At 54.7% G+C, this 21,117-nt stretch overlaps 2 protein-coding genes across 3 annotated transcripts in view; both read right to left on the bottom strand.

Annotated features, from left to right (window-relative positions):
* The window catches only part of SLC8A2 (solute carrier family 8 member A2), a 29,940-nt gene extending 20,480 nt beyond the window's left edge, over nt 1-9,460 (bottom strand). For both annotated transcript variants that reach the window (XM_030873774.3, XM_060289770.2), the window contains exons 1-2: nt 9,302-9,460; nt 4,286-4,979 (exon numbers count right to left, since the gene is read on the bottom strand). In XM_030873774.3, the coding sequence (XP_030729634.1) occupies nt 4,286-4,963 (678 nt within the window). In that variant the 5' untranslated portion in view covers nt 4,964-4,979; nt 9,302-9,460. The remainder of the gene's footprint in view (nt 1-4,285; nt 4,980-9,301) is intronic.
* A 2,156-nt stretch (nt 9,461-11,616) lies between these two features.
* On the bottom strand, nt 11,617-18,724 carry KPTN (kaptin, actin binding protein). The gene is made up of 12 exons (XM_030873768.2): nt 18,433-18,724; nt 17,957-18,039; nt 17,769-17,853; nt 17,620-17,674; nt 16,327-16,402; nt 16,133-16,206; nt 15,811-15,920; nt 15,633-15,710; nt 14,769-14,844; nt 13,896-14,031; nt 13,627-13,809; nt 11,617-11,909 (listed from the first exon to the last, which is right to left on the bottom strand). The coding sequence occupies exons 1-12, from the start codon at nt 18,653-18,655 to the stop codon at nt 11,781-11,783; spliced, it is 1,308 nt and encodes a 435-aa protein (XP_030729628.1). The 5' UTR covers nt 18,656-18,724; the 3' UTR covers nt 11,617-11,780.
* Nucleotides 18,725-21,117: the final 2,393 nt, after the last annotated feature.

The following is a 21,117-nucleotide window of genomic DNA, read 5'->3' as shown; positions in this document are numbered from 1 at the left end:
TCGTGTCTCTGTCTCTCCCCTTTTCCCTTATCTCCCTCCATCTCTCTCTCTCTCTCTCTCTCTGGCTCTTGTCTCTGCTCCTTCCTGCCTCTCCCCATATCTCGCTCTCTCTGTTTCTCTAGGTCGTTGTCTCTTTCTCTTTCTGCCTCTGTCTCATCCTCTATGTCAGTTGGTTTTTTATCTTTCTCCCTCTGTGTATTCCTTTCTTGTTGCCGCTGTCTCCTTGTCTCTCTTTCATATCTTTTGTAGATACCTACCTCTCTCCCTCATGAAATTCTTCACAGTTTCCCACCCCACCCTTCTTCCCTCTTTATGTCCCCCACCCCTTTCCCCGCCCTTCCTGTCTCTCTCCTGGTCTCATCCATCCATCCATCCACCTTTTGTCACACTGAGAACCACACTTAGCTGCCCCAGTGCCGGGAACCCAGACATCCTAAGCCACCACCAAGCCAGAGACACGTCCCCACCGTGTGGTCCCAGCCCCTGTCCAGGGGCAGAGCTGGTGTCTCTTCTTGCCTCTCTCTCCCTCTATCTTTTCTCTCCCTGCTCCATTTCCCCTCTGCCCCTCCTCACCCAGGATGCCTCCACTTCTCCAAAGCCTACCCATCACCCAGGGTCTGCCCTCTGGTCACCTCTCCAAACTGTCGTATTCCCTCCCCTCCACCCCCCCCACCAGTGAGTACAGCCCTTGCCAGATTCTCCTTCCTCCGGTTTTGTTTGGCCCTTAGGGACAGGACTCTGACTGTAAAAGAAGCCCAAGTTCGGCTCGTTGTCTGACAGCCTCATAAAGCGAGTTCCCGTATTTACATGCTACCGCCCCAGAGGGACAAGGCAATGCTGAGTTCAGATCCTGGTTCTAGAAGAGGAGTGCCTGGCCCAGCCTCTTGTCTGTAAAATGGGGACATCCCCAAGACTGAATGAGCTTATGTACCCCTAGCACTTAGCTTTGCTGGTTATTGACACGTGGAAAATACACAAAACATGAAATGACCATTACCATTATTATTATTACTAGCGCTATTATCTTGGGCTCATTGAGGTCTGGGACTCAGTCCGCCTGTGGTCTGGCACAGGTCCAGGCACGTACAGGAAACACCTGACAGTTCGCCTTGAAATATTCATGTAAAGACTCCTATGTTACCTTTCTCATTAAAGATAAGGAAGAAAAGATTAAAGAGTATTTACAAATCAGATGGCCCCAGAGGTATATTTAAAATGAGCCCGGTAGGGGAAGGAACGATCTTTAAGCTCCGACTGCCACAGGCCCTTGTCGCTGTGTTTACTGATGGTTCAGAGGAAAGGCAGGACTTGGAAATGGTACCACACAAAGCCACCAAGCAGGTTTGTGAAAAGAAACTGAATTTTCCACGCAAGCCGTAAAATGAACTCTTGCCTTGTGCTCATTGAACTGGCCACTGTATATGCTGTGGGCGATTCTCTCTTAATCAGAAGAGAGATCTCAAATACCTGAGATCAGCTTTCTTCCCTGCAGGTAAACAAAAGGTGATTCTGATAGACTCACATCTGCTTTCTAGGGCCTCCCCTGCAAATGGGCTCACGGGCTCGCCCACCCTGGGAGGGGAGCGAGACACACCTTCAGGTCTCAGTGGATAGAACGCCCCCAAGAGGGGTTGTCACAGATCTAGGGATATTTATGGGTTGCCACCATAATTGGGGAGGGGGATATGGTCCCAGCCTGGTGACATCCAGCGACTCATGGGACAGTCCCACACAATGCAGAATTGTCCCGCGTCCTGCCTGACTTCAGAACCTCCCACTGGACGTTCACGTCAGCGAAAACCCTGCTTATGATAATTGGAGTCTACACTCCATTCTGTTTTATGTCTGTATGAAGTATTTTCCTGTACGGTTTAAAGTACGCTGAATATGCCTGATTTCAATCTCATGGCTACCCGCTCCTCTGCTGGTCTCCGTGCATGGGAATGGTTTCTGATTTTTTTTTTCTCTTAAACCCCAACTTGTTCATTATATGTAAGTAGATGCCACCATCTGGCTCTTCGTCATGCTTTTGAAGGTGGTCATGCCCAAGCGTTTACATGTAGAAATGCAGATGGTTCTATTAGATATTACTTTCCTTTATATCACGGTCTGGGCAATATACTGACTTCTGGGAAGCCAACCCGTGTAGGGAAGTTTGTTAACGGGAAGACGAGCTCACATTTACCCTGTCCCAGGCTCGCTGTTCTAAGCCCTTCCACATGTAGCAATTCAACTGATCCTCATGCAGTCCTCTGAAGCTGGTACTAGGATGACCCCCTGATTACAGGTGGGGAAACTGAGGCACAGAGCAGGTAAGGAACCCGCCCAAGGTCATACAGCTAGGAAACAACAGAGATGGGATTTGAACCCAGGCCTCAGGTTCAAGAGTCCAGACACCAAACTCCGAGGCTAGAAAACCTCTCTCCTATTAGCTAAGAATTTCACACCAGCAGAATAAAGGGGATATAAAAAAAATTGTTATAAAAAGGGAGGATTGGATATGAAGAGTCAAGAACCAATGGTCTACTTCAACCCCTTCTATGGTTCAGATGTGTAAACGGAGGTCCAGAGGGTACAGGCTTTGCCTGACGTCACACATCATTTCTGGAGAAAACCCAGAGCCAGACCCATCTCTCACTCCTCCAGGTCATCGCCTCTAGGAGGGACGGGCATCATCTTTAGCTCGTGCCCGTTCTTTCGATTATGTCATGAAAACATCCCAAAAGTCTGGTCTCCATTTACTCCTGAAGGGATCCTCCGTAGCCACTTCTCTACCCAGAGCTGTGGCATTTTACACTGTCTTCTCTATGTCTGAGCCAGCTCCTTCTCAGGGGAAATCTCTCCCTCTCCCTATCCCATCCCTATCCCACCTCCCACCCATGGTGTCTAAAATTCCTTTCACAGTTTCGGTGTAAATCCTTGTCAGGGATCACTTTGAGAACCCGAGTCAGAATAGCATCCTTTTTTAATAGTGCCTGAGAATCGTGTGAAGCGTCGTTCTGTAATTTTTGCCATGGCAGCCAGGAAACTCAGCGTTACAGTAGTGAGTCAGTCACAGTAACTGTCTCTCTCCCTTTCTTATCCCAGTTTTCTGGTGCTACCATCTCCCCTTTTCCTCACTGTGGTTTCTAATCCCTCAGATCTGCCTTGATATCATCTGCAAAGAATTTTTATAGCTCTAACTTTAGATCCTTCCTGGAAAGAAACTATAACTGGCAGAACATGACAGATATGCATGAGTATATTATACGCATGTGTGAAGGAATCCTGGTTAGGCTCAAATAAATTATGCACGTGCGTGAGCGAATTAAGCCAGGCCCATGAATACATTATGCAAATGTAGGTGGTGGTCATGGGGGCTGTGGGAAATAAATTGGGCAGATGTTTTAAAGGAAGACTAAGCAGTATGCCCGTTAAGACACTGGGTAAATGAGAGGCAAATGATTATGTGAATGTGGGTGTAAATTATGCATCTGTGGGTCTACATTTTGTCTCACTATTAGAATAAATTATGCAAAGTGGTCTTTGCAGTGGGCTGGGTTTATACCTAGGTTGGATTGGATGTGAGTATGAATTACAGTGAAGTGGCATAAATTATCCTAACATCAGAAATCAATTATTAATAATGAATGAATTATGCAAACCACGACTGCATATCTGGCAAATACAGAGCTAGATTACGCAGATGTGGGCATGGATCTATGCGAAGTCCACGGATAAACTATGCAAATTGCACCAAGTTGCACCGAGTTACACCAAGTTACCCTAGTTAGCACTGTCAGAAGACACAAGGCTGGATTATGCAAGTGTAACGTGAATTATGCAGATGGGGGATGTCTTACTGCCAAAGTGGAAATAAATTATGCAAAAGGCAGGGAGTATAGGAAAACATGTGTGACCATACCTGGCAAATACCTGGCTAGACTGTCGTATGCATTACACAGATCACTAGGACTCTGCTAGCACATATGGCCCCCCTGTGAGAGTTCTGGATGGGCATATTGCAAAATGGCGCCCCATACTGTGCAGATGAGCCCTTTCCAGGACCTGCAGCACCATCCAGATCTGGCTTGGGAGCACCCGCTGGGCTCCAGTCCCAACTTGCCCTCTCCGGCCCAATGCCTTTGTGCAGTGCGTGACCTGTACAACCATACCTGGCGGCCCTCTCAAACGTGAGCATGCATTTCTGCAAATACAGGCATTGACTCTCCAAGCCCGGGGAGCCACCGCTCTGGATTTTGCTGACATACATGCACCAGGGAGATGTCTGTGGGTCCTTGCTCACCTGGACCACACCCGGGGAGAAGACGGCAAGGATGAGATAAAGCCAGACATAGGCGAAGATACTCCAGGAAGCGGTGACGAAGAAGACTCTCAGGTGCTTGATCTTGCGGCTCTCACCGGCCGGGATGACGTAGATGCACACGGCAATGACCACAAACATGTTGAAGGCGGCGCTGCCCACGATGGTGCCCGGACCCAGCTCGCCCGCCTGGAAGTTGTGGCCGCAGACCTCAATAACAGACAGCAGGATCTCAGGGGCCGAGGAGCCCAGGGCCATGAGTGTGAGGTTGGACACAGTCTCATTCCAGATGCGGACGGTGCCCACGCTGGTCTCGCCGTTGGACTTAGTGATAGTGATCTCTTTCTCCTTGGACGTGATGACCTCGATGGATGCCATGAAGCGGTCGGCAATGATGGATACACCCAGGAACATGTAGACCATGGCCACAAAGTAGACCACGGCCCGCGCTGCTTTGTCCCCCAGCGACGGGTCATCGGGCTCCCAAACGGGCAGCAGGACCCCTGGCTGGCAGCGGTTGGAGCCCTGGCAGCCCCCCATGCTGCTGGCATCGCTGTCGTTGGCTGGGGGAGGCGGCAGGGAGGGGGTCGGGGTGGCTGCCCCTGAGCATGGGGGAGTCCCCAGGAGGAGTGCAAACCCCACCAAGGCCAGGGTAGCCATGGAGGGGGTCAGGGTCCTGTGGGGGAAGAGGAAGTCTGGGTGAGGGGAGCAAACCCCTCCCTGTTGCTCAGGAGTCAAGGTTCATTGGGGTCGGAGAATAGGGGAGAAGCTGAGGACTAACAGAGGGAGGAGAGAGACTGGGGGAGCCAAAGAGAGACAGTGATTCAAAGAAACAGGGTCACAAAGAGACACAGAGAGCGCCAGGCAGAGACCAAGAGAGAAAGACACAGAAAGATAAAGACATCATGCACTGCTGATGGGAGTCAAACCACTGCAGGAGACTATAGCTGAACATCAAGCATCGTAGGACTCAGCAATTCCACTCCCAGGTATGTACCCAAGAGAAATAAGTCAAGTGTTCATCAAAAGACACATACAAAAAAAAAAAAAAAAGACACATACACAAATGTTCACAGCAGCTTCATTTATAATGGCTCCCCTCTTGAAACAACCCAGATGCCTATCAGCAAGAACATGGAGAAGTACATGGCGGAATAGGCACACGGTGGAATATTATACAGCACTGAAAAGGGAGCGGGCAACTGATACACCCAACAATGCAGATGAATCTCACAGACATGCCATGGAAGAGTGAAGTCAGGCGCAAGAGAACACAGACTGAATAAGTTAGTGGGAGAGGCAAGGGGCTGGGGGGCCCTCAACTCATTTTGTGATTCCTATGGTTTCCAACTTGGCGTCAGAGGGCTCCTGCTTGGGATTTGGGCTGTGGACGGTGCTGGGGTGTTTGTCTGTCTGTCTCAGGTAGGGCTGGGGAGGGGCTGCTGGAGGGTCTCTCACTCACATCCTTCCCCGCAATGCTGGCAGGTTTCTGTCTCCAGCAACCCCGGGTCTCTGGCAGGTGCAGGATTCCTTAGAAGCTGTGACATGAGGTCCTAGGTTGGGCTTTTGGACCCCACACTGTGGGTGTGGGGTGAATACTTCTCTTCCTGCCTCTGGTCGTGGGTTCGAGTGGCTATTTCTGGATCTAGGTCTCCTTTAAAAATGCCAATCAGTTCACATTCTCCCCTCTGATCAGAACCCTCCATGGCCCTGGTCTCACCCAGACACCAAAGTCCCTTCCCCGCTTCATAAGGTCTCGCACAATCTGGCCCCCTCATTCCCTCTCTGGCCTCATCTCTCTCTCTCTCTCCCCCTCCCTCACTTGGCCCCAGCTACACCACCTCCTTGCTGTTCCTCGGGCAGGTTCTTGCTTCAGGGCCTTTGCATCTGCTGTTCCCCCTTCCTGGGACACTGTTCCCCACATATCCGCTCCCTCTTCTCCTTCAGCTCTCCACTCAGATGTCACCTTCCGTGGCCGCTCTGTCTGTAATGACACCATCCCACTTTGGGGAGTCCCCAGCCATTTCACAGATGAGAAGACCAGGGCTCAGAGAGGCGAAATAACTTGCCCAACGTCCCCCAGCACCCATTCTGCAGCTCCCAGTTTCTCTCTCCTAGAGTGGTCCTGACTTCCAGCTCCCCTGCCCCACCTTTGTGTTGTCATGGTAACCCCGTAGCTATAAAATGGAACTGAGAGAGGAAGGCAGGGGTCCTCAGGGCCTCCACCCTCCCCGACCCCTCTCCTGGCCACCAGCCTCAGTTCTCCCGGTAACGTCCATTTCTGTCTGAAAAGTTCTTCTCACGGTCTAACCCACAGCCTGCCCCCAACATACACCCATGTCCTCACAGATTGGGAGCTGGTTCCTTTGGGGGAGGGAGGCAAAATGTTGGCAGAACTTCCCTGAAGAGTGTGTGTGTCTGTGTGTGTGTGTGTGTGTGTGTGTAGGGGGGCAGGGGGCGGGGTGATTCTTAAAGGGCCACCACACAATTAGCCCCCTCGGCAAGGCCCCTAATGATATATCTAATTAGCAGCCCCCTAATTAGCAACGACTTAGGCATAATTACAAACCCACCAGGATCCAAGGCAAAGACTCACGCTCTCTTCTCTCTCCCTCCCCTCCCCCCAGCTTTCAGGAGAAACCAGGTCGACCTGGGAGTCAAGAATTCATCTATAGCATCTCACTCCCTCTCTCAGGGAAGGGCCATGGGCTGGGAAGTCCTCCCTCAAGTCCAACCACCTGTCCCTCCCGCCTCCGTCCTCAAGCCTGGCTTAGTGCCTTTTCCTGCAAAACCTGGTTTCCTCTCCCTGGGGCCTTAGGGAAGAAGGGGGTCAGGGAGAGAAAGCACTAGATAAATATCTGTTAAAGGAACCACCACGAGGTCTGAGCCCTGTCACTGGGGACAGCTGGGTTCCCTCTTCTTGAGGCTCCTGCCTCTGCCTCTCTCGCTCCATGAGCAGCCCTGAAACCTAATCTGGGTTTAGAATCCAGGGGCGAAAGCATCAGGTGGAGGCCAGGGTGGGACTCTGGAGGGCAGATGGCGGGCACCATCTCCTGGGGCCATCTCTCCCCTCCCTCGTGGGCCGGTGGCCAGCTGGGTCAGCGGTGAGTGCCCCGGCTCTGCCTCACCCACCTCTCGGGGCCTCGGAGACCTCATCTGTAGGGTGGGACTGCACGCTTGAGCGGGGTGGGGCAGTCAGTCTGGCAGGCCAGGTGGGACCCCCTCCTTCAAGTCTCTCATATCGGTAAGGGGGGTGATGGTTCCTGACTGCGCTCAGCCTGGGCGCGGGGGGTGCCCGCCGCCTGCTCTCGGTGGGGACACGGCCTTCTAAACACGCACGCTTACTGCTCCGGGGTAAGCCAGCCTCTCCCGCCTGCCCACAGTGTCCCAGCCTGGGGATCACACACAGACACACACAGTCTCAGTGTTCAGGCTACGGTACGCCGATGGGTAAACTGAGGTCTGGAGGGGCAAACAGCTTGGCCAAGTCATGCAACTTCAAGTCAGGGGCAGAGAAGAGATGGAACTCAAGGTGTGGGACTCCTAAGCTGGTGCTTGTTTTAACCCACCTGGAATCCCACGTGGGCACTCGGGGACCTCACCCCATCACAGCGTGGGCTACAGACTCAGTCCCACACCTCTCATCTCGCCCGCCTTCTCTGGGGCCCCCTTCCCAACAGAAAAGAAGAGGCTGTATTGGCCTGGGAACTCTAGACTCAGAAGGGCCCTCTCAGAGCCCCCAAGGCGCGGTGGAGAAGCTTTTGAGCTCCAGCCCGACTGGGAGACAGGTCTGGGGCTGCCACACCATGAAATGATGGAGGCGAGACTGCAGGAAGGACTGGCCTGGCCCAGTACCTAGAGCTGTGCCTGGAGCAGGAAAGGTGCTCAGTAACTGTCAAAAGAATGAATGAGTCAAGAAACGGACAAGCAGCAAAAGAGGTATGGAAGTTAGACTGCAGCAGGGACTGGTCCGGTCAGTATGCAGAGGAATGGGGGGTTAGATTGCAGGCAGGACTGGTTCAGTCTCCTCTACAAAGGGTACAGGTTAGACTGCAAGAAGGACTGGCCTCAGGATGCCAGAAATAAGGCAGGGGAGAGCAGAGGAGCTCTATCCTCAGGGGAGGGACGGGCGGATGCCAGCCGGGAGGATGGGGGGAGCTCGGCTGAGGAAGGGAGAGGAGTCTGGGGGACTCCGTGCCTCCTGGGGGAGCCCACTCTGCGGCGGCGGCAGGGGGCGGGGCGGGTCTTCTTCCCCCAGGTCTCCCCTTGCCAGGGGCGGAGACAAAGGTGTGTAGGAGGCAGTTAACCAGGGAGAGGAAGCAGAGAGGAAAGAGAGAGACACAGAGACCAGGTCCTAGAGACGGAGATGGAATGAGAAGCAGGGAAGACTGAGGAAGATACACACGGAGATGGACAGAGACAGAGACACGGGAAAGCTGAGACAGTAGAGACAGAGACAGAGGGAAACTCACAGAGATGGCGAAAGAGGAAAGCGGAGAGGAACCAAGGACCTAGAGACAGAAAGCCGGAACAGACCCAGACACAGAGAGAGACAGACAAGAGTGAGACTGAGGGAGACAGGGAAAGGGACTCGGAGAGGCGTCCAGACTCCGCAGGACAGAGACCCCTGAGAGATGTGGAGACACAGAAAGACGAGACCGACACAGGAAAGCGGGGGCGGAGGTGGAAGCGGAGAACGGGAGTGCGGGTGCTGCCCCAGACAGGGTGGGGTGTTCTCACCCCCTCAGTGCCCAGGAGGCACCCCCTCCCCAGCCCGCCATGCTCCCTGAAGCGCCGGAGGGGTTGAGGATGTTGACGGCTGGTGGCGCCCCTACCGCACGTTAGGGCCCTGGTACCCGCGCCCCGGGATATGCAGCCCCCCATCCCCTATAACGGAGCTCAGCGAGAAGCGGCTCCGGGCTCCTCAAATGCCCCCCTCCACCCACCTGGGGTAACACCATCCTTCCCCCAAGCCCCCCCTAACTGGGGGTCTCTTACCTGCAGCTACAGCCTAGAGCAGGTTCCCTCAGCACTGTATTGGCAGTGGTGGGCGACTCCGCCCGACAGAGGGAGAGAGAGAGGGAGAGAGAGAGAGGGATGAGCTGGGGACTGAGAGGGAGAGCTAGGGAGGAGGGGAGGGAGAGGGGATAGAGGGAGGAGAGGAGAGGAGGAGGGGGGAGGGATTCGGGGGAGGGGGAGTCGGCTAGAGAGGGAGGAGGGGAGGCCGGCGCGGGGAGCCGGGGCGGGGCCTGGAGAGAGGAGGGGCGGGGGGTGGGGTGGGGGGAGACGAAGCAGCCCAAGCCTCCCACCCACCCTCTGGGTTCAGCACCACAGGCAAGGGACAGTGGCGGAGGGCGCGCGCGCGCGCGCACACACACACACACACACACACACACACTCGCTGATCCATACAAGGGCCAACGAGGGAAAACAGCTACAAATAGTCACAGGCTCCCAGAACTGGGGGGAGGGCAAGAATGTTTTTAGCCAGAGTCAGATGCAAATTCACATGCTGTGCCTGCTGACAAAGCCAGCCAGAAACAACCACAGAGGCACCCATTAATAATAATAACAACAGTTGCCTTTCACAAGGGGCTTCCAGCCCTTACTACGTGCCAGGCATTGTTACACTTTAAATAAGTGCTTGACACATGTTGACACAACTGACCCTCCTAAAAACCCTGTGAGGTAAACGCTACCAGCCCCATTTTACAGATGGGGAAACTGAGGCACAGAGTGGTGAAGTGTGCCTTCAGGTTCTACCCTTAACTGCTACACTACACACTGTCCCAGACTGAGGGGCTGGCAAGAAGTTAGGCAGCGAGCTGCGAAGGATCGGGCAGGTGCCGGGAACACAAACTCACAAGTCCTGAAATGGTGAACACACACACACGTGCGCACACACTTCACAGACCCAGAACATCACTACTTAAATGCCCCAGATCCCACCCTAGGGCCCCACTCCTGTCCAGGACAGAGGCGATGGAACACTCAGCCTCTGCAGACGGGCAGCAGGAGAGAGACCCTGATGCTGCCCATGGCCCATGCCCATCGCCAGTCCTGGCTGGACACCCCCGGGCCCACTGCCAGGAGAGGAGGGAGACGACCCAGCTCTGGCTCCCTGCGATTTCCCACGCTTGGGTTCTGGGAGGTGAGGTGAAGACAGGGGTGGCCAAGAACTGGTGGGCTCCAGCCTCCTGAAGACCCACTGTGGGGCACTGGTAGCTTAGTCTTCACTGTTGGTGCAGATGGTCAGACTGACAGGTGGACTTCCATGGCAGGAGGTAGACAGATGGCTAGAACGACCATGGTGCCTGCCCTCCCCCCCCAGGAAGCAGGGGTCCCACCCAAACCCTGCAGCAGCAAGGTCCCACAGCCAGCCTGGACTCCACTCAGGAATTGCTCCCCCACCCACCCGACCCGATTCTATTCCTGGCAAGATTTGTTCTGTTGTCCTCGCCCTCCACTGGTCCCTGTGATGTAGGCCTCAATGCCTTCTCCTGGTGCCACGGAAGTGGCCACAGGAGGGGCAATCACTACAGCCACAGGGCAGGGAATTAGCCTTGTCTCCCACTTCCTGGTCCCCCAATCCCCTGGGCTTTTCAACTAGGCCTACCCTTAGCCCTTTCCAGGACAGTGTAGCCTGGGGCTCATCTCAGGACTCCCAAGTTGAGATCTAAATTGATCACTTCTGCTGGGTGTTAACCTTGGCTCTTGGCGCAAGGTGTAACCATAGTAATTTTTGCTAGGGTCCAACTTCAGTATTATTCACAGGGGGTCTGGCCTCAGACTCCCTGCTACAATTTGACCATGGCTTCCCCACGACAGTCCTTTCCGCCCACATCCTCTCCTCTGAGGCTCAATTTCCTTATCTTCCCACTGAGCCCTGACCTCAGATCCGGAGCTCTCCACTGGGGTCTAACCTCAGCTCAGTTGCGGAGGTCTAACCCTACAAACCTTTCCCTTATACTCTACAGTCTTTCCTGTGGAGGTTTAACCTCCTATAGTGCCCAACTTCCCTTCTTTCCTCTGAAATCTACACTACAGTCCCACTTCAGTCCGGCGGCTGGGTCTGACCTTGGATCCCCAATCCCCAAAGTCCCCTCCCTCCATTCTTCCGGGTGAGTCCAGCTCCCGACACAAAGCCTGGCAACAATTGTTCCTCATCAAACGTGTGCCGAACAAAAGAATGGAGACGAGTGCAAGTTTGGTTCCTCTGGACACAGAAATAATCACCACGGACCGAGTCTCAAGGGGACAGAGGCGGGGTGGGGTGGGATCATCCCATTTTCAAATGGGGACACAGAGAGGGGAGTGGGGGTCACAGGGCATGCTGGGGCGGAGCCAGAGCAGGACCCACCGCTCCACCACCCTGGGGTGTCTGGGGAGACCAGTGCCTCCTTCAGGATGCTTCCCCCGCCATGAAGAGCTGGAGGCGGGCACCCCAAGGAACCTGGGGTGGGCAGCGGGTGGGTACTCAGGAGGCCGGGGTCTCAGCAGGCCCGGCACCCACCCTATCCCCCAGCCTCTGTGGTTGACGTCTCCTCTGCTCCACTTGGTGCCGAAGCCGGGTCAGAACCAGCTCCGAGGCCTGGATCAGGCTGTGCTGTGGGGAATGAGAGAGGACGACAGGGCTGAGACAGAGCTGGAAGGTGCAGGTTACACGCCCCCCCCCCAACCCCCAGAGGCTGAGAGTGCAGCCGCGGTGGGAGGTCTGTGTGTGGGCTTAGAATGGGTCTCTGTGATGGGGTGAAGGTCAGACCCAGGGGGACGGCCTTCAGTGAATTTCCGGTGGAAGAGACAAAGCCCAGCCCCAGATGTGTGGGTCTGAGGTTAGAACTCAGTGGAGGGGACGGGGATGGATCAAAACATACCGGAGATAACACAACAGTAAAACAACTATACCCCAACAAACAAACAAAAAAACATAAAAGAGAGCTCGCATTACATGGGGGTGAGGCTTGACCACCCGAGAGAGGCTGAGGTTAGTCCACAGCAGGGGGAACAAAGGTGAGACACTGGCGGAAAAGGTTAGGCCCACAAGACAGAGAAAGAGCACACCGAAGTGGAAAAGAGAGGAATAAGTCACCACACAAGGGACGGAGCCAGACCCTGGTTGGAGGGTCTGAAGTTAGCCCCTGACAGAAGGGAAGGAAGGGAGATCACAGTGGAATGGCTTGAAAGAGATCACAATGAGGGATGCTGGGAGGCTGAGACCACAGCAGAAGGGAAGCCCCTTCTCCCACAGATGGACCACAGCCCTGTCCACTGCGGTCTAACCTCAGACCTCTCCTCATTCCGTTTTACTCGAGGGTCTAACTTTTGTCCCACGTACTGTGGTTCAACCTCAGACTTTTCCACTGGGGTCCAACCTCTACCTCTATGAGGTCTAACCTGGACCATTCCGCTGATGACTAGACTGAAGGAAAAGGCCCCAGCAAAGCCTGCAGCGGAGACAGTAAGGTTAGACTCCAGTAGAAAGAACCCAGGTTAGACCACATGGGAAAGGAGCCTGGAGTCAGACCAAAGGGAAGAGGTGGGCAAACACCAGATCAGGAAACAGAGGTACATCATAGCTGAAGGGCTGGGGCCGGGCCGTAGTGAAAAGGTCAGAGGTCAGACATATTAGTTGGAGGTTAAACAGCAACGGAAGGCTCCAGGCTGGACGGTGGGCCATTGGAATGGTTGGATATTAAACCGTAAGGGCGGTTAAGCTGCTGTTGGAGGGTGAGAGGTCAAAGTACGGGAGAAGGCTGGACATTAGACCACAGGTTGTGGGCGTGACCACAGTAGAAAGTTCAGTGGTTAGACCAAAGGGGAAGGTTTGAGGTTAGACTATGGCAAAAAGTTGGAGAAGGAGGCTGAAGGTCAGACCACAGGCAGAACGAAGCCGGTCACACAGGTGGAAGAAAGGGTGGCTGCAGTAGGAGGGCCAAGGTTAGGGCACAGTGGAAGAGTGCAGGTCAGGTCCCGGGGGCAGATCCAGGCTGGGCCGCAGGGAAGGGACACGGTCAAAGCAGGTGGAACACAGTAGAGACGTTCGGGAGGCTGAGGGAGGCCATGGGGCCGGGGGTGACGGATGCTGCGGCTGAGCGCCCTTCACCCCTGGCTGTGAGTGCCCCCAGCACCTCCCTTCTCCTTGACCAATAGGAACCGCCTGCCTCCCCCAAGAGGGGGTCTGCAGCCAATGACCCCCTTGCCCGAAGGGGGGCCAGGCTCCAGTTTCCAGAGGGATCAGGCCAAGGCCTGACTGCCCCTCTCCCGTGAGAACGTGCCCTCAATAAGGTGGGTGTTAAGGCCCCGTCCCAGGGGCCCCTGGCTACCTGCAGGATGTGCACGCCCTTCAGGGAGACCACAGCGAGCTCGCGCAGCCCGTCCCCGGTCAGGTCCACGTGCGCCATGGCCAGCAGGGGGCTAGAGAAGCTCCGCTGCCACAGCAAGTGGAAGCCACGCTGGGCCCCGGGGAGCCCGCGCTCTGGGCTGCAGTACTTGTAACAGAGCAGCTCCTGCAGGGGCAGGGGATTGGGGTCACACGGGAAGAGGCAGGAGGCAGAGGACACAGGCCACGGCAGCCCCATCCCTCCGGTCCCACCTGTCCGTAGGTGGCCACCAGGACCTCCGGCCGCCCATCCAAATCGATGTCAGTGACCAGGCCACAGAGGACGCTGTCGAACTGGTCGCTGCCAGGTAGGAGAAGCTGGTCCTCGAGGCCCCGGCTCAGCAGGTCCCTGAGGGTCAGACCACGGTGGGGAGACTGAGGTCGACCGCGGTGCCCGCCACCCTTAGCACCAGACCCTCATGGGTCAGGTCTGGATGTGCTGTTCCTCCTGAAGCCTGGACACCCTCGTCTCCAAGTTAGACAACCTCATATCCACCAAGGGGAGCTCAAACTGCCTCTGATCTGGACACCCACACTGTCCCCTGGAGGTGGGACCGTCTCGCTCCCAAATGGAAACCCACACCGTTCCTTCTTGTGAGCCCCTTGTCTCCAGCCTGGACACCCACGAGGCCCCCTGAAGGCTCAGAGCTCAGCCCCAGCCACAGCTGGCTCGCATTGGCTCACGGGAGCCGACGGGGAAATTTTCAGAAACTTTGTGAGCGGCTTGGCGTCACGCTGGTGGCTCACAATCCACTGAGGCGGGAGTGTTGACACCACGGAAACGGGCAGATCCTATAAGCCAGGGCTTTCTCCCACATGGAGCCTGTGATTAAACACTTGCCAGCGTGCTCTGTCCACCTACCCCAGGGGGACTGGACATCTCGGTTCCCACCCGAGGCCTCAGCACATGCCCTACAAGTTCTAGACTTAAACACTCGTGCTCTTCTCTCTGGGACACAGACACCTTTACCTGCCCAGCCCTGAACCACTACACCCAAAGCTTTACTCTCTGTGGAGAATGACAAGGCTAGATCACCGTGCAAAGGCATGGGGTCAGCCCACACGCACGTGCCCCGTGGCCCTCACCGATACACCACCGCTGGTTCCAACATGCTGGCCACCAGCACGCTGTACTCCTCCCGCTGTGGTCTGTCCTCGGTCTCTGGAGAAGGAACGTGAACGGCGGGGGAGGCGTGAGGGGCCAGGTTCCAGGCTCCTCCTCCCTCCTCCCCACCCGTCCATTCCTGAGAGGAACACGCGTTAGACCCCTGAGGTTGGGCCACAGGGGGAGGGTTAGAGGTTAGACCACGAGCGAATGATGGAGGTCAGATGCCAGGAGGAGGGAGAGGTGTTGGATGACAGTTTAAAAAGTCCAAGGTTAAACCACCAGGTTAGAAGAGACAAAGGTTAGGTGACAGCACAGAAGTCCGTGGTTAGACCACAGTGAGAGCATCAGGGGATAAACCACAGTGGAAGGGGCAGAAGAAAGACCACAGAGGTGAGGCCAAGAGAAACGCCAGAGAAGGACAGACCGCAGTAAGAGGAACAGATCAACATGTGGGGCGAAAGGAGAGACGCCGAGTGGGGGGACGGCGCTGAGTCCGTGAGAAAAGCCTGGACTTGGACGGCAGCAAGAGACAGAGTGAAGAGGCCACAGATGGGGGGTCCGAGGAAGCCACAGTGTGAGCGGTGAAGGTCAGACCACCAAGGGAATGGCAGAAGTTCAGCTCCAGGGTGAAAGCTCAAATCAGACCACCACAGGGCAAGTAGCTGGATCTGAAATTCAGGAGCGTCGTGGGGAGGGAATGGGCACACTGTGGCTCCCGGGCTGGAGTGGGGCACACAGCGGGGCGGGAGGGACGGTGGGGAGCTGGGCATGTGGGGAGAGGGGTACAAATGCGGGTGGAGGAGCCGAGCCCGCGGCCTGGCCTCCCCCTGCCCGGAGCTCACCCTCGGGGGCCGAGAGGCTGAACACGATCACTCGGGAGATGGGGCCGTCCTGCAGGATCGTCCAAGTCTGCAGAACCTCTGTGTGGAGGGCGAGGACTCAGGGCCCCGTCCCGAGCACCCCCGCCCCAGTCCGGCCTCGCCCCACACCCCGTGTCTGGGCCCCCGCCCCAGCCATCACCTCGACTCTGCTGGTCTACGTGGGCGACACGGACATAACCGCTCTGACAGCCGAGAGCTGAGAGCCGCCGGGACGTGCCGGGCAGGTTGTGCACGTCAAGCCAGAGGACGCTGGGGGTGGACGGGTGGGCAGAGGGGCCTGAGGGCCGTCGCCAGGCCCCAGCCCCCACCTCCACCTCCCTAGAAGCATCCACCCCACCCCACCTCCGGTAGAGCCTTGGGCCTCCGCGGGGCCTGACTCTTTAGGGGTCAATTCCCACCACCTGATTTCTCTGAGGCTGCCTGCCCCGGTTCCCACTGGCCTCTGTCAGGGCCTCTCCTACCTACTGGTCAGGTTCGTGAGCTCTGGGAAGAGGTTTTCCACGGGCTGTTCTTCAAACTGATGCAGCCCCTCGTTCTGGGGGAACCAAGACCCGCCACGAGCTTGGAGTCAGTGGCCAGCCTCACACACTGTGCCCCGTGCCAGCCCATGGTGGCCCCGGCAGGGCTCTGCCCACCAAGCCTCGCCCTGCCTCACCTCCTTGTAGAGATGAATGGCCGGGTCATTCCCACTCAGGAGAAACACGGTCTCCAGTTGATCCCCAACCTGGACCCTGAAAGCAGAAAAATCTAGAATGCCAGTGTGGTAGAGTCCGTGTGTTTTAAAATCCTCCTCTTGCAGAAACTCTTGCCTGCGAGAACCCTAACATTCTGGGTTCTAGACACTGGATCCAGAGCTAGGATCTCAGGATGTAGAATTCTAGAAACTAGCCCTCACAGAATCTCAGATTTTAGAACTTTCCAGTCTCAGAATCACAGAAACTCAGCGTTTTCGAACCTTCTGTTTCTAGAGCCCTCACTTGCTAGAATCTTCATTCTGGATGTGGATTCAGGAATGAACATGGAGCTCTAGAATGGGCTGCAGAACCTCAGAACACTAGCACCTCTTTTACCCTAGAACCCCAGTGTTCTGTTTTCTGTCTCCTTTGAAATGCTAGAGCTTCTGGAAATTGCCATCATGGATATTCAGATTTACAGAATTGGTAGAATACCCAGATCGTAGAACCCAGAACATTAGTACTTTAGAACCTTCAGTTTCTAGAACTCTCATCTGCTAGACCAGAGGTTGGCAAATTATGACCTGCAGGGCAAATCCAAAACCCACGGCCTGTTTTTGTGAATAAAGTTTTATTGGAACACAGCCACACCCATTCATTTACACAGTGTCAATGGCTGCCTTCTTGCTACAGTGGCCAACTTGAGTAGTTGTGATAGAGATTATTTGACCCCGAAGCTGTGCCTTAAAAGAAAAAGTTTGCCAACCCCTCTGCTAGAACACTGGTGTTTTGGAATTCAGAGCTCTAGAATGGAATTCTTATACTCTGGGATTCTAGAACATCAGTATTCTAGACGGTCTGTATTCTATCTCCTTGGAATATGACAATGTTAGGGCTTTAATATTACAGAATCTCAGAATCATCAAACTGTAGAACTTTCAAATCTTGGAAACCCAGAGCTCACAACTCTAGAAAAATTGGCATTTCTGGGTCTTGGAATGCCCAAATCTAGATCGTTAGAACTTGAGAATTCTACACATCTGGAGCACAGGAGCTCATTCACTCTCAAATTATCTAGTTCAGGGATAACAAAATGGTAGCCCGTCAGCCAAGTCTGGTCCGTGGCTACCTTAAATGCACGATGCTCTAAAAAACAAACTAGTCTGATTGTCTATAGGCAGGTTTGTGGTCTCCAGTTTGCTACAGCCTCCGCCCTCCCAACACACATACACACACACACACTCCCTATTGTATCACACCTGTGGCTTACTTACTCTGCGTGGCACAGTTGGAAAGGAGTGAACTGGAGCTCCAGGTTCAGGCAGCTCTCTGCAGGGGGAGTACAGGCAGATGGGCACAGGGGACCTGACAGCACCCCCCCAACCCCCTTCCTCATCCCTCCTTCCCTCCAGGCCACACTTACGGGCAATGGAGTCCAGGTTGTACTCAGAGCCAGGCTCGTAGTCACAGTAGATGTTAAGGAAGGGGCTGCCCTTGTCCCCTGAATCCTGGGAGAGGAAACTGGCCTCAGGGGAGAGTAGGGGCAGCAAGAGGGATATGGGTCAGACTCAGTAAGGAGGAGAAAATGGATAGGTGGAGGGCTCTGGGTACCTTGATGAACGTGATCCCCACCACCAGGCCCTGCTTTGGGGGTGACTTGTTGAAGGTGTCGATGGAGACAATCTCTGCGTCCACTGGGAGAGGACAGTTCAAAGTTCACGTTTCAGGCAGACCCGTGATCCCAATATTCCCAATCAACAGTGAGCCCTGACCTCTAGGACTCAGTCATCTCTGACCAGCACAAATTATCATGACCTCTGGGACGGTGTGAGTCCTGATCACCATCACCATCACCATGGTAAGAGGGATCCTGGTTTCTGAGTCTGAGGAATCCTGAACCCTAACTACTTCAGGCCTCTATTAGCCCTGTCCTCTGACCTCAATGCCTCCAGATTACCAGCCTTGACCCCCTTCAATCACCATCACCCTGATCCCATTCTCCCATCCTGGTGACCTGGCTCAGACAGAGCCTCAGAAGCCTTCTCAGCACTACATTCCAAGCCCCCCAGCCCCATGGCGCCACGCACCGGGAATGTAATTGAACTGCAGCTCCTTGGCCACGGGCCGGATTTTCTGTCGGAGGTCTTGGTAGCGGAAGCCTAGCACCTTGCCTTTAAGGGTGGCGGCCAGCAGCTCCCCGCGCCCACCCGCGCCGCCCGCCAGCCCGTACACATTGCTCTGAGACGAGAAGCGTGTGAAGCTGTCCTCGCGCAGCGGACAAGGCCCCGCGGCCACAGCCGCCTCCCCCATCACGCCCCTCAAACACTGGTCCCCGTAGCCCCCGCGGCTGCCCACTCTACGCCATGGACCGCCGGGCGCCGGCCGGTCGCGCAGACTGATTACGTAGAGAAGCTGTCGACGCTGCCCTTTACCAAGATGGCTGCCAGCCGGGCCGCTTGGGCTTCCCACCAGACTTTGCCTCAATGCGCCTGCGCGCTCCTTCCTGGTCCTTTTCAGGGCCGGGGTGACTGCCGCCCACTGATTAAGGCCTGAAGATGAGAGGTGGTGGCCCCTGCTGTGGGTGGCGCGGAAGACGGAATAAGAAGAACCTTAATGCTCAATATAGCCCTTACGTGCCAGGAACTGTTCTAAGCCTTTACATCTATCAATTTTTAGTTAAAACTCACAGGCAGGCTTGAGGTAGGTACTATGATATGTTTTACCGATGAAAAAACTGAGGCACAGACAGGTAATTTGTCTAAGATCACACAGCTAGAAGCAGCAGTCAGTATTGGAACCCAAACACAAAAGCTCCATAGTTTGTTTTAATCACATCACCTTTAAAATGGTGAAATGCATTCTTCTTACCCCAAGGAAACAGTTCTAGCTATCTACCCTGGCTAATCACCACCACCTTCTTTACTGAAAGCCTACTGAATCAGTCACGTTGGCTGATTAGCTCATTGAATCTTCACAACTACCCTGCTCTGGTTACCCCGCGTTCATTTATTCAGCATTTATTGACCACTGTATGAATTTATCTCCATAAACTGTTGCAACAGCTTTGGAAAGAAGTTTATTATCCCAGTTTCTGGAGAATGAAACTGAGGCTCGGGGAGAATAAGTCCCTTGACTGATATGATAGTAAGTGGTGGAGACAGGATGAGGTCTTCTGGGATTCCTGTATATACTTTTTTGTCTCCAGAAGGGCATCAAGGGTTTGGGGACTCTATGTATACCTGTATGTTATTTCCAGAAGACATGAGTTGGCCAGCTGTCCTGGCCACCTTGAGTAATCTTCTGTCACCCCCTTCCATGCAGAAAGAAAACACACACACACACGCACACACACACACTGCAAGATCTGTGAAGGCAGTGACTGGATCTCCCTTGGTCACAGTTAAATCCCCGACGCCTGGCCCACAAGGCCTGACATGGAACGAGCATTTAGTAAGTATGTTAAGAACCCAAAACTATGTACCAGGCCCTTTGCCAAGCACCTGGGACACTGTTGCATAAGAGCCCTGAGAGGAGAGTTCTCAAAGGCAGACTGGATCTGGAGGGTGGTGAAAAGAAAGGAGTTCGTGTCCACTCCAGATCTGGTTATGCTATTTAGTGCTGTAATCCCAGGGTTTGAGCTAGGGCATGGCACACGGTAGGTGCTGAGTAGATACTTGCTGAGTAAATGGGGGTGGGGTCTGGTTCTGCTGCTTCTGAACAATGTTTTCTTCAGGCTTCTTCTACCTCCCTTGGTAACCGCAAAACCACATTCCCTTCATATTTGAGTGAATGAATAAACAAATGGGTTGGAAAGGAAAGAACTGTCCTGTTCAGTGGTTTCCAACCCTAAGTACACATTTGGATCACCTATGGAAAAAAACTCTCCAAAACCAAAAGGGTGGGGAACCTCAATCAAATCACAATTTATCAGAGCGCAACCCAAGCTTGAGCACTTTTAATATGATTTTAAAGCACAGCCAGGGTTGAGAATCACTATTTAGGTCATGGGTGGCACAAACAGATTCTCACACTACTTACTCTTCAGCCTGTGCCAAGGCAGACACTGGTAATCAAACTGAGATCTCAGGAGTCTTAACTGAGCTCTAGGCAGCCATTATCAATCGATTAGAGCTGTGGGAAAAGCTGAAGGGGACGGAGGGGCAGGACAGGGTGTCATAGAGAGGCCACTCTTGACACACACTGAGCCTGAACCTTTCCTGAATTCCTTCCAGGCTCTAGGCTGGAGCAGCTCTCAGAGGAGCTTGCCCTGGTTTCCCAGGCAGCACCTCCTCTGCAGCCCCTGTTCACTTCCTGACATCATGCCACATACTGTGACACTGAGTCTGCAACTGGGCACTGACCCTCCTCCAGCTGTTCCCCTACTCCAAAGTGGGGAGCGCCCTGCCCAGCCCAGTGCCGGGTGGAAGCACAGGCACATCAGACTGTCCACCTGACAGGCAGGCCCACATGCTGGAGTGTGGAGGAGGTGGCTGATTCTTGCCCTCCTTTCCTGGGCAAAGGGCTCCTGCTGTTTCCTCTCCCACTCACCATACCCACTCGGTCCTCCTTGTACTCCGCCCGCCAAAGCCGCTCCCTGCCCCCCTTCAACAGATGGAACAGTGCCACTGGGGCTTTCAGCCCTCCCTGCAGGGAAATACGGACGTGGGGTGTGAGGCTGGAAGACTTGGTGGGCCTCCTCCAACCCTTCTCATCACCGGTGATGCATCCATCCTCCCGCCAGCTCTGGGGGAGGGGCACTGGCACCCATCATC

Source organism: Globicephala melas, chromosome 19 (assembly GCF_963455315.2).
Source record: "Globicephala melas chromosome 19, mGloMel1.2, whole genome shotgun sequence".
NCBI lineage: Eukaryota > Metazoa > Chordata > Mammalia > Artiodactyla > Delphinidae > Globicephala > Globicephala melas.
This window is presented reverse-complemented; position numbering and strand designations above follow the sequence as displayed.